This window comes from Geospiza fortis, unplaced genomic scaffold, assembly GCF_000277835.1.
Source record: "Geospiza fortis unplaced genomic scaffold, GeoFor_1.0 scaffold164, whole genome shotgun sequence".
Lineage (NCBI taxonomy): Eukaryota > Metazoa > Chordata > Aves > Passeriformes > Thraupidae > Geospiza > Geospiza fortis.
Window position 1 is genome coordinate 389916 of NW_005054426.1, and position 13547 is coordinate 403462.

General features: G+C 39.0%; 1 protein-coding gene across 1 annotated transcript in view; it reads left to right on the plus strand.

Annotated features, from left to right (window-relative positions):
• VWF (von Willebrand factor) overlaps window positions 1-13547 on the plus strand; it is a 124040-nt gene that overhangs the window by 74765 nt on the left and 35728 nt on the right. The window contains exons 31-33 of the mRNA XM_014309415.2: window positions 5971-6114; window positions 7262-7426; window positions 9689-9732. Coding sequence (XP_014164890.1) covers window positions 5971-6114; window positions 7262-7426; window positions 9689-9732 — 353 coding nt within the window. The remainder of the gene's footprint in view (window positions 1-5970; window positions 6115-7261; window positions 7427-9688; window positions 9733-13547) is intronic.

The window sequence follows — 13547 nt, forward strand, 5'->3', positions numbered from 1 at the left end:
AAGAAACCTGTTAAATTTATATTCTTCCTCCAACTTTCCATCACTATTAATATATTTGATTAGTAGCATTCAGCTTTGCTGTCAGGATTCAGAAGGTATTAATGTCTTTCTCCTAAACCTCCCCTGTGGTTTTGGAAGCAAAGGCTTCCATTGTGACCGTGTTCACAGGGGTCTTAGGTTGAGGGAAGTGTACGTTGGGGTGCCAAAATCTGTCTTGGTTTGAAAGACAGGAGTCTGCTAAGGAAGGCAGGAGCCTCCCCTGAAATGGAGAATGTAAACCCTCCCCACCCCTCCAAATTGCTATAATTTTAAATTAAGGGTCTCTCAGGCAAAGATATGGGAGCAGGAAATAACAGTTCTTTAATAGGGAGAGGAAAAAAAATATATATATAAACAGTGCAGTCCACTAGAACAACACTGACAGAGTCAGAACCCAACCTGACACCCTGTGGGTCAGGGTGTTGGTGGTAGTCTGATTGAAAATGTGGCTGCAGTCCTCCTGAAGTATCAGGTGTGGTTCTGTTGGAGCAAGGGGAATCTGTAGAGAAGGATGTAGTCTTCCTCTGAAGATCCAGGAGGAAGATGCAGCTGCTGTTCCTCTAGGGAATCTCCTCTAGGGAGAAAAACCGTGCTGGATGTTCCAGAATCTCAGAGTATATCTGGGTAGCAATGCTTGGCTCCTTCCTCTGGGCGGAGCATCTCACAATGGGATGTTATAGTTCTTATCAGTCATGCACTGATATTCAATAGTCTGTTATCAGCAGAGGTCCCCTCCCAAGGGAGGTGTGAATGTGGTCACTCAAAGAGAGAGATAAGTCAAATTGCCCACTTGACAAAGGTAATCTGCCATACAGATGGTAATGGAAAACATCTTGCATGCAACCTTCAACAGGAAGAGAGGAGGATTTGACTCCATGTTTCAGAAGGCTTGATTTATTATTTTATGATATATATTACATTAAAACTATACTAAGAGAATAGAAGAAAGGATTTCATCAGAAGGCTAGCTAAGAATAGAATGAGAAGGAATGATAACCAGCTGCTCTGTGATTGGCCATTAATTAGAAGCAACCAACATGGGCCAATCAAAGATCCACCTGCTGCATTCCACAGCAGCAGATAATCAATGTTTACATTCTGTTCCTGAGGCCTCTCAGCTTCTCAGGAGAATCCTAAGGAAAGGATTTTTCATAAAAGATGTCTGTGACACCCTGTAACACTTTTCCTTATTCATATCTCCCCCCAAATGTTGAACTCTATATCGAATTTCCAAAATCTTGCCCACCGTCACCCAAGGCCAGCAGCTGTCCTCATCAGAGGGCTCCCACCCGCTGACAGAGGCTTTCACTTGTTCCCCGCAAATATTGCTGAACTGGTGGTGCCAGCTCCTTTTTGAAGCCATTTTTAGATACTGCTAATATCTTCCCCAAGCTGTTTTAATTCACTGCTTTTCAGGGGATTTTTTGTTTGCTTTTTTTTCTAGTTCATTTCTTACAAGGTTTGTGAGTTAAATGAGCTTCTGGTGGAGTCTGGCTTCATCAGAAGCCCTTAGTGGTAAGAGAAATGCAGGATTTGTGGCCTGTAGAGGAGATGTTTTTGGGGCCTGTCCAATTCAGTGGTGTGGGACTGATAGGTTTCTGCTGTTCATGAAAAGTTCAGCACACGTTAATTAATATGTGTTAATGCCAAAATATCAATATTTATGTGCCAACAACTGACCACTTAAAGCACTGTGGGATCAGTTTTTAATATGTTGAAATTTGTTTCAAAATTAAAATAATCTGCTATTTTAAATGAAAAATCCCAATTCAGTGCCAAGTGAAGAGCCTAAATTAAAAGACCAGCTTCAGGATTATGGACCTGGTCTAGTCAGAGGTGTCCCTGCTCATGGCAGGGGGGCTGGAATGAAATAATCTTTAAGGTCCTTTCCATCCCAAACCATTCTGTGATTTTATGATTCTATGATTATCATTGTAGGGAGTTGTTCCTGGTTAGACAAGTCCTTGGTTAAGTAGTTGCAGTCTGGAATACTTACACCATCCAGACAGTGTTGGCTGCTTCTGTATCACTTCATGTTCTGAGTGACCATTCCTATTTTGTTCCTTTCCCAGGCTGTTTTCAGGATTTGTGGGAGATTAAAATCTCTTGTGGTACATTTTTTTGGTCAAGATGTTGCAGAGGCCACTTAAGGCACAGATTATGAGTTCCCAGCAGGAACCTCCATCTAATTGAAATCCCTTGTCTGCCACAACTCTACAGACCCAAAGAAAATAGTTGCAAATGTTTCTGTTAGGAAGTTTTTGCTTTCCCTGAGGCATCCACCAAAATATTAAATGTCTGCGTGTTCCAGATTGGCTAACTCTGGGATGAATCTTCATTTTTATTTCTTGGATATATTTTAAATATTTCTAGGGCACCTTGTGCTCATTCAGTTAGTTCCATGATGTCCATGATTGCTCCCAATCCAATATTTGTGATTCAGATTAACATGCCTTTTTACACATTTTAACTCTTCCATCCAAATCATTAATGAAACTATTTAATAAGGTAGAATCTAGTGTAATTCCCCGTAGACTCACAGTAAACGCCTCCAAACCTATTCAACAGATTGTCTTTTGTCCTGAAAACTTGTTTATGTCCGTTTAGTCCTTGCAGGAACCTCTGTGTGAACCATTCTGAGTTGTAACTTCAGAATACAAGTCTAAATTTGAAATCTACTAGGTGTCAAGTCAACCAGGAAAAGGCTTTTAAGAAGCTTTTTCTGACTCTCAGAATTTCAGCATCAAATGTTCATAGTCATTATTTAATGATTATTCCAAACATGAGCACTGAAGGACGGGAAGAAGATGCTGTTCTGTGCTTGGATTGATTGGTCTGTCCTTTCTAAAGGAGCCTGTATGGTTCAATTGGATTTTTGCTTCCTCTTTTTATTTATTTGCATTTTTTTCCCTGGACATGCCCAGTGAGTGGCAGTCATATCCTACTGACTGAGCTGGAAGGCTACTGGGGGCTCACCAATTTTGGTGGGCTGAAGGAAGGGCTAAAATGACTGAAAACAACTGGGGGTAGAGGAATATGTTCCTGCCCATCACAGGGGAGCTGAAACTGGATGATTTCTAAGGTCCCTTCCAACCCAAACCATTCTGAGATTGTCTTTATGTTTCCATGCTGTGAAAACTCTTTCCAGTCTTAATAAAGCCTTGTGCACAGTGTTGTTTAATTCGGTGTAAATACTCATATTTGCTTTACTGATATGAAAATGTCAGGTCTTTGTTGTATTGCGGTCTCTCAGTAGGGAAATGTTGAAGTTGGTTGATTTTAGCAGTGAACAGTTTTTATTGTGGCCTCTGAGGGATTTGTTATTTCCCTCTGTGGTGATATGGAGAGACGAAGAGCTGAGAAGTGACAGCTTCCAGCTTGGGATGTGATGACTTTCTGAATCCCTCTAGCAGGACGAAAGTGTTCATTTGATGATGTCTTCAGACACCTGGCTCTTTTCTCCAGCGCTGGCTTAAAAATAAAGGGAGAAATCCAAAGGGTTTTTACTATGCTAAATCCAATTTTCCATGCATTAAATTAACTGCATGGAGTAACTGCTTTTTGGGCCTTTGAAATAGTCACTGATTCTATTACAACAGTACTTGATTTCTTTATGAGAAATTATAAAAAGAATGGATTTTCTTTTTCAGTTTGCAAATATTTATGGAGTTTCTGAACATTTTTAAAATTAATGTGAGAAGAAGAAAAATGGAGCTGGACTGGCTGCTGACTACACGAACCACACAAAAGTTAAAGAGTCATTAAAAAAACCAAGAAATTTCAAGTACTTTTCACAAATGGATGAAAAATAATTTGTGATTCTTACTGCACAAAAGTTTAACCTAAAATAGATTTGAAAGTTAAATACTTTTTTTTGGTAATTGTAGGACCAAAGGGGAATGAGTCAATCTTCTGGCACAGTGACCATCCAGAAGCAGTCTCAGAGATATTGAATATAGTGAGATTTATTTGCTGTATTTTGTTTTATCCTTAGTTGTTTCTAGCTAATGTGCCATTCTATATCTAACATTTACCTTGACAGACACAAAACCATTTGTAGAAAGGATTGTGGGAAAGCTGTGTAGGACATGAGATAATGCCTGAGGTTAGTTATTTTTTTGTGGTCAGGAACAGTAGCTTGTGAAATGCAATCATCACCTAACAAATAATGGTGTTTTAAAATGTGTTTTGTTGCAAGTAGAAAAACATCCAAAATGTCAAGGTTTTCACTGAATATCCAACTGCTGTTGCCATGGTATAGAATCACTGAAGGGTTTGCGTTGGAAGAGACCTCAAAGTTTGTCTCGTTGAAGCCCCCTGCCATAGGCAGGGACAGCTTACACTATCCCAGGTTGCTCAGAGCCCCATCCAGCCTGGCCTAGGACACTTCCAGGGTTGGGGCAGCCACAACTTCCCAGGGCAGCCTGTTCCACTGGTGTCTCAGGACCCTCTGAGTAAAAAAGTTCTTCATCACATCAAATCTAAATCTCCCCTCTTTTAGTTTAAAACTCTTCCCCTTGTCCTATCCCTACATACCACTAAAATAAGTTGCTCTCATTCTTTTTTATAAGCTCTCTTTAAATACTGTAGGCTGCAGTGAAGTCTCCCTGGAGCCTTCTCCGAGCTGAACAATCCCAGCTCTCCAAGCCTTATCAATAATCAATGTGCTGAGTGAGATTCCTAAAGTTTGTCCATGCTTGCAGCAGCTTGGGAAAAGGGTTTTTGCTTCTATCACTAAAAAGGTGTGAGTGATATGGTGCAAGAAGACATCAAGTACAAAGTGTTCAGGTGCGCTAAGATGTGCTGGGGCTGCACTGGTGAATTATTTACAGGTTGACTTCCAGTGTTTTACAAATGCATTTGTTATTATAAATTCCTTAGGCAAACCTGTTACAGTGAATTCCTCAGGCAAACCTATTTTTGCTCCATAGTTATTGCAGATTACTCAGAGGAAATACTCTTTCAAGTGTTTATTGTTCACCAGTCACTGTTTTCCCTGAACGTCACATCTGTCACCCAGTTTCATTTCTACTTCCTGACCTGATAACTTCCAAGCCCAAAGGAGCTTTTAAGAAAGCTGTGTATCATGATTCCCAGTGTAAATATTTGTGCAAATACATGTCTAAATGCAAGTGCTAACAAAGTGCTTTCTTGCTGAGGTCATAATTATCAACAAAATTTGCCTGAGTGTTCACAGATGTAAAATGAATGGGCAGCAGCTTCCCTTTTAAGCTAGTTTGTGATTTGGTAGCTCAGGTAGAATTTCTTTGCGAGTTTTGTGGGGTTTGGTGTGGGTTTTTTTGTTTTGTTTTTATTTTAATCAGGATCATCTGGTTGTATCATGGATTATACAGAGTTTGAATTTCAGAAAGGTTACTGGTAGTGTGGAGGCAAGATAGGCTTTTCACACTTGTGGGGAAAGTCGATGAAATTAAGGAAGCACTAGATCTTTTATAGGAGTCAGAACAACTTGTGTGAATAACTCAGGATGATGCCAAGCTGTGGATCAGTTTGCCACTGGATGTCAGTGTTGCTCGGCAGTTTGAAGCAGGAATATAATCCCCACAATGTCTTCTATTCTTTAGGGCTGGGAATACTTCTGGGAAAGGTAAGTACTTAAGCGAGGAGTGAGACTTCGTTATCATGGCTAAGGAAAGGGAAAAAAATTCCTATCACTGCAGAGACTGGGATAGTCTACAGATGAAGTTAAGGATGGTCCTCCTGTGTTTGGATGTCTTAATAAATACTGAAGGTTTTTAATAGCTGAGATCTTTTATGTAGCTGCAATAAATGAGACATTAAGAGTCTTTTAAAAATAAATATTTTTCATTACCTAATAGTGTAACACACGAAAGCGATATAAAATTTAGTTCTACGGTCACCTATGACTTTTCTATTATATCTCTCATTTCTCTCTTCATTTCTTCCTAGGAAATGCCATTGATTTTGTGGTCCAGAATGTGATGTCAGAATCCCACGGGGGCAGACCCAGCGCATCAAAGGTTGTGATTGTCATCATGTCGGGGAGCTCACAAGATGCTGTGGAGGCTGCTGCCCTTTCTGCAAGAGTGAACAGTAAACCTCGTTTCACTGTCACTATTTATAAGTAGAGTTGTTATTACTTTTTAAGTAATGAGCTAGAACAAAAGGTGGAAAAACAAGACACTGGTGTGTTCATGTAAGTTCTGGAGTTACTGTGCATAGTGTTGTGGTAAGGAACAGACCTGAAAAAAACACGGCCCGTGAGGATGCCTTTGAGGTACTGGGAAATTGAGGACCCATCTGCAATTAAGGCTGACAGCTTCCCCAGGACTTACAAATTAGTAGCATCTCGTTTTCTGAGATCATGTGGGTAGACAGGGATAACAGAAATGGGGTCTAATATCATAAATTCAGTACTGTTGCAGTACAGTGAAACTTGAAAGGTTCACTCTAGTAATAATAATAATGATAAATAAAAATAATCATCATAAAGATAATAATTATAATAATAATTAGAGGTTTTTATCAGATTCTTCACTGACCTCTACAGGAATATACTTTTGCTATCAATGTGCTGCCTGATGATTTTTCAGGTTTTCTGGCTGTTTTTTCAGTACCTCAGGTTCCTCAGGTGTTCAGCTGAGGAACTTTGACTTTGTTTGAAGGTTGCTCTGGGAGTTATTGAATAAGGCATGGACTGTATTACAACTATCAACTGTTATTTTTAATTAAATGGTTTGAAAATTATCCAATTTCTGTGTAATTGAAGAAAGAAAACAGCATATTGAGATTCTTTTTTTTCATTAAAAAAGAGTGAAGATGTCATTAAGTCTGCAGCTGCATTTTGTTTTGTTTAATTTTATAATAAGATCATGAATGATCTTATTATGCTTGGGACTAATAGAGCTCATCTTAGCTAACAGAGTGATTAGAGCAGCACCATTTCAGCCCTTAGTTGCCTTTAGCCAATGTGGGGGGAATGATGCAAGTAACACATGAAAATTAAGTGTTGGAGAAAACCTTTTCCCAGATCTATTTTTTTTAGAAACAAATGAAAACATAAAAGTGATATCATCTTTAGGCTGGAAAAGACCTTTAAGATTATCATGTCCAGCCATTAACCCAGCACTGCCAAGTGCCACATTCTTTAAATACTTCCAGGGATGAACACTCCATGTCCATAAGCAATGATTTTCTCCTGTGCCTTGCCTATTTCAAACCCTTCCTTCTCTTTTCCTAGGAGTATCCCTGTTCCCAGTTGTTGTTGGGAACAGATATGATGAAGGGCAGCTAAGGACTTTGGCTGGGCCATCTGCTGCTAACAGAATCATGAAGCTCCAGAATTTTGAAGATTTATCCACTATGATCACATTGAACAGTGAATTTATCAAAAAAGTGTGTATGGGTGAGTCCAAAAGTCATGACCTTGTGTCTGGAGCAAACACAAAAATTGAAATGCAAAACCAGGATGATTTTTCTTGATACGAGAAGGCAATCAGATGCTCTGTTGTGAGTGTTCCACTGACAACCATCACAAATGCTGACCTAGACCACCTTCATAACTTAGGTGTGAAACCAAATTTCAGCCCTTTAAATATGTATCCAGCTGCTATTCCAATTAGCCCAATTCCAGCAAGGTTTTTAGAATTGCTTAGGCCTGAACTTTCAAGCTTCTGTCTTAATAAAAATCAATCTTGGTGAAAATCTTGATAGTCAGGACTGGTCAATAAATGAAGGACACCAGGAAAGTTGAAGCTGTCATGAATGAATGGGGCGTGTTTCAGAAGTTTCAGAAATGTTGTGAGCAAAGATTTCAAGTTATGTGTTTTTCAGACATTGTTATGTGCATGTCTACAGAAAATTCAGCCAAAATAGAAGGCAAAAAGAAAAATAATAAAGAATTTAGTTTCCCAGGGAAACAGATACTGGGGAAAAAAAGCGTGAAATGTTTTAAACAAGCATTCACTTATTTATATAGATGACAACGCTTCTTCTCTAAGGAACCTTGCTTCGACACTGACCAGGATTTTACTTCTTTATCTCCTTGATCTGGATATAGATATTTATCCCTCATCTTGTTGTTGTTATTCCTGTTCCAATAACATCCACATGTTCTCACCACAAGCCACTGCCTCGTGGTGTTAGTCATTGCACAGGTTTTTGCCAGTATTATGAGGGCTTAGTTACATCTCCACTACAATAAATGGACTTTTTTTTGTGGAGCCAAGGAGCTCTGAGAATGAGGAAGTTGCAGAGTGTTCACAGTCCAGCTTGGAGATATCCGATCAGCCTCCGCTGGGATCACTTCTGGTGTTTTAAAATCTCTCCAGAGAATCAAACAGCTGCCATTTTCTAGATTTAAACAGCTGCCATTTTCTTTCCTCTCTTTTAAAATAAATTTTTAAATATGCATTTCCTCTCTTCACACTGGAAAATGTGATTTTTCTTGCTGTAAATTACATTGATCCAAGATTTAGGATGGGGAGCAGGAATTTGGAACCAATAATTATTTTCTTACTGCAATCTGTGCTATAACCTATCAGTACTAGAGGTGAAAGCTTTGTATTTTTTATGAAAGCTTTTCCAACAGCTCAAAAAGCTGTTGAACTATAGACAAACTTGAACTATAGACATATTCAACACCTAAGATCTGAGAAATTTAGCTCTCTTGCTGATGGTGAAGACTTTGCTAGGGGGTGAAAAACAAATTTTTTTTTTGTGGGGATTTATTTTTTGTTTAGATTTTTTTCCTGTTTGTTTTGTTTTACATAAATTTCATACAATCTGTAAAGCATAATTTTCCCCTCTTGACTCACACAGTTAGATTTCTCATGCAGAGGGAGTCTTGCCTTTTGTATGGAAATGTACAAAAAATAATACTGTTAAAAAAGGTTTTAAAGAGTTCCTAAATGATTTCAAAATACATTACTTATCCTGGAAAAGACAGAGCGGAGAGTGTATATAGGGGTAGCATAGTCTAGTATTCTACAAAGAATTTGCTAGTCAGTGTCTTAATATCCTAGAGATTTTGTCATGCCATACTACAAAAATGAAATTGCTTCCAAAATATCTTTAGGTGTGTAGTGAAAGCATACAAACATAGAAACTGCAATTCAGTGTGTACCCTGTGACTGTTTAATTGATTATGTGAAAAAATGCTCATCACAGTCATGACTAAATGTAAGGACACTGAATTTGGGTGTTCTTATTACAGCTATTTGTGTAGTTATGCTGTATTGATCTTTCTGCATTTAATAAATGTGAGTGTGGAAATTGTCATTACCTGCTAATTCCCAGGAATGTCCTTAATGGATCACAAGACTGAGGTAAGGCTGGACTGTGCCTCAGAGCCAAAGCCATGGTCATCCTTTAAGCACCATCTGGGCAGAGCTGTGGCTGTACAAGAAGTGCTGTAGAATTGCAGCTCAGTTTTTGCTCACTGAGTATTTTGAGACCACGGTAATTATTTATGCCTTCTGTGACTTATGTTCTTTGGACAAATGCCTGCAGTCTTCAGGTAGGGATTCACACACTCTAGCACAAAATCCCCCAAACTTCTCACAACTTAAATCAAACTTTTAAGTAAGCAATCTGTATTTTGGTGATCATCACTTAAAAGGCTTGATAAGGGAATGGGATGACTAAAAGATGTCTGCTTCTCTTTCAGACCCAGTCAGAGAATGCATAGATGAGGATGGAAACAAAAAGAGAGTAAGTGCATTGCCTGCTTTGGCCATGTGGCTTTTAAGCTGCAAAGTTTGTACAAGAACATGAACATCTTCACAGTTAACCTAAAAAAAAAAGCATGAGACAATATCAAGAATTATTTTGGAAGAAGAAAATGTTGGAATTTGAACTGGTGGGATAACTTTGCATACAGAGGAGGCTTCCTCTAACATTATCTCATCTTGCAGAGTGTGAATGTTATTGAAGTCAGTGCAGAACCACTGCAGAACAGTGACAATGTCTTCCCTGACAGCAAAAAATGCATTTTCATTTCTTGGTGAGAGGACTTCTGGGACAGAAGTGGCCAAATAAAGGTGCATGTGCAGGGACAACCTCATTGTCCAGCCACTGTCCTTCTGCTGAAATTACAAATACCTTGTCCCTATGGCAATTTTACAGGAAGATAATTATTGTGTGATAGTTATGTCTCTAGGTAAAATCATCTCTTTAGCAAGGAAATCAAATTTCTTGGAGTTTGTTTGTGTGAAAGTTCTCATTAATCCTGAGAAAATGCTCAGAAGTGTAAGTAAGCTTGTCTGATCTCTCAAAAGTGATCCCACTCTAAGAAATTGGTGTTCCAGATGTTATAAATGGTTCAGATTCTTCATCTCAGGTGAAATGCCAAGGTTTTTCAGAGTATATCGTACTACATGCATTTAAAAATATTAGCATACACTTGTGCCATGCTTTCTAGTAAGGATCAGTTATGAGTTCTACTCTAGGATTCATCTTGAATTTCAAATACATAAAAAATATTCCTTTGGTTTTTCCCTTGGGAAGACATGACTGTGAAGGAAGGGTATGGCTAATATGTGAATATGAATTACCTAAACACAGGAAATATATCAAAGCTGCTGGCCTCAATCAGCTGATCAGAATACAGAAAGGCTTTAACTAAATCAGACAGAGAGTATAATCTGATGGCTTTGAGGCTGACAGCTTAATTAAGGAAAAAGAAAAACCCAACAAACAAAAACCAAACTTGAAAAACTTCTTTATTAAGACTAAAAAAAAAAAAAATCAGATTTTGTTTGAACTGAATGTGACCAGGCCTCTGGGCTCCTAGAAGCAGACATGGGTATGTGTAGGTAAGTGCTGGGAAGGCTAAACTTGAATTTCAGACATGTCAGGTTTCATTTTTGGGGGTGATAAACTTAAAGCACAATTTCTGTTCTGGCTGAAATGCTTTTAGAAGGAAACACACCAGGCTCCAGTCCATATGAGCCGCACTTTCAAATGGTAGCCTTTAGGGGGATTTTGAGTTGCCTCTTCTGTCAGCCAGGAAAAATAGGTGTTGGAAGGCACTGTGCGGCCAGAGCCTTCTGGAGCATCCCATGGAGCCTACAGGCTACTGTGGAAGTCCCTGCCTCTGTCGTGCAGCATCCTCTGCTGTGCCTCACTGGCCCTAAGGTGCCACTGTTCTGTTCCCCTCTTCCAGCACAGCCCACAAATTCACAGGAAGGAAGAATCAAGGCTCTTCCTTCCCTGGGTCAGAAAACACAGGCTTTTATATCAGCTTCATAATCTTTCAGGCGTTGCTCAGAGAATTCTTCCAGGAGGCTCAGCTCCCCAACTGGGATGTCTGTCATGCACCTGGAGATTGTGGGAACTGATCTCCTGCAGTTTGCGAGGAAATCTGAGTTCTCAGGATCAAAAATCTCAGCCTAAATCCTATCAGTGTTTGGAATATTGTGATTTGTTACTTTTTCATGTTTTGTTTTGTTACTACCCCTACCCTGCAAGTGACTGTGGAAGGAATATTCTTGATTAAGGTCATTGTTAGTAGCAGATCAAATGTGCTGGATCGGGCCAAAAATCCATCCAACCCCCTCTATTGTGTGGCCAAAAATAGGATCCAGGGAAGCAATGTTAATAAATATGTATAAAAATTCCCTGAACTGTCCTAGCCATAAACAATTTGTTACTCTGAGCTGCAAGTGGCACCTTTTTGTATATGCTAATGCTTGATAGTTTTGTCCTTTGTGAGTTTGTTCAGCTGTTCTTTGAATCCTTGGAAGTCTTTAGTACTTATCAGGTCCAGTGGCAAGGGGTTGCAGGAGTGCCAAACATAGGCTGTGTAAAGAACCACTGGTTTAATGTTTTAATTTGAGTTGGCAGAATATCAGGACAAGTATAATAAATTAGGTTTTAGTTTTGGGGTTTTTTTGCATAGTTAACTTTCATTGTTAGTCTTGTTTTGAAATTTAGAAGCAGGCATAAAGGTGGTAAAAAAGTGTAGGTTTTTGTCTTATAATAGTGATATTTCTTCATGAAGTGATCTGTAGAGCAATTTGCATTTCTAGGCTGTTTAAGGTGCCAAACCCCATGTTCCTGAGCTACTACCATGACTTTTCTAGTATTGTTCAGCTCTTGTCTTAAAGAAGGGACAAACAAACAAATAACCTCATCTAAACTAAGAGATAACAGCCAAGGGAGCTGCTGAGGTGTGTGGGTCTCTCTCCTGCAGATGCACAGCAAGACACAGAGTGTGCATGTGCAGGTCTGTAGGTTCAGAGCTCCCTCAGAGAGGATGTCTGGGGCTTCCTGCAGTGTTCTGGCAGGCTTATCCTTCACAGCTTAGAAACTCTGATTTTGCTTTCCTTTCTGTACTGCTTTTGCTCCTACAGTTTCATATCAATTGGGATTTAGGCTGTCGTTGTCTTCAGAGTCCCTGTGTTTTTCTCTGCATTAAGATTCTTGGGGTTTTTTTATCCCTCTTTTTTTTTTTAATGTCTCGTGCTTTGCTTTTCTTGTCCAGCTCTTAGATGTTTTCTAATAAATGTCCTATTAAAGAGTGACTAAAACCAATTTAAGTATGTATGGAAACCAGATTTGCACAGCTGTATATGTACCCTTCCAGGCGCTTCCACTTTCAGTGAGCTGTAGGAGGGGCAACTGTAATTAAAAAGCATTCTATCTCTTTCTGTAGAAATACTTTTGCTGTCCTTAAAGCTCCTCCTATTACTTTTTCACAGCCTTCTCTAGGCTCACAAGCCTGAAAAAAGTATTAAGCAACTTTCAGTTACCTTCTCAAAGTCCCAAAACATATAAAACAAGTCCAGTAAATTAACCTGCATTTAATATGTAATTTTTTGTGGCTGCAAATCTGGCAGCTTTTGTTTAGACTTGATGGCATCCTCTAGCTCAGAGATACAGAGAAATACTTTCATAATTGCAAGAATTATCTGTGAATGATGTTGTTACCTAGGTATTTTTATCCTTTTTTTCTTCTCTTCTATGGGAACAATGGTTAAACTATGAAGGACAGGATGGAAGATGTCCATACCCAGTATCAATTCTCTTTTCTTCTCCACATTTCTGCTTGTGAATATCAAGGAATGTTACCCAGGTCACAGAAGCAGCCATGGATTCACCTCTGGAGAGAACTCTGGGAAGTGCTGTTTCCCATATTTGGGGGTATTCCTGGGAATGCCCACTTCAGGGATGAATGCTGTTTTAAAACTCATTCAGCCTGCTTATGGACTTTAGAGCTCTGTAGGATTGGAGCCAGAGAGCTTAGCTTTCTGCAGATTGGAATCCTGAGACATTGCACATCTATTTCTCTGTCATTTATTAGTACATAATCCTGGTGCCTTAAAATTCAGACTGTCCTTTAGAAAACAGGAATATATTTTACATTTAATTCTTTAGCTCTAGAAATTCACTATGTACATGTAATAACACTGATCTGGTATAGGAACAATTTCCCTTTGGGAAGAAAGGAGCTGTTTTGAAGTTTCAGAGTTGACAAAGTACAATATTCCACGCTTTCCTAGTTTGGAAAAAAAAGTAATTCCTGC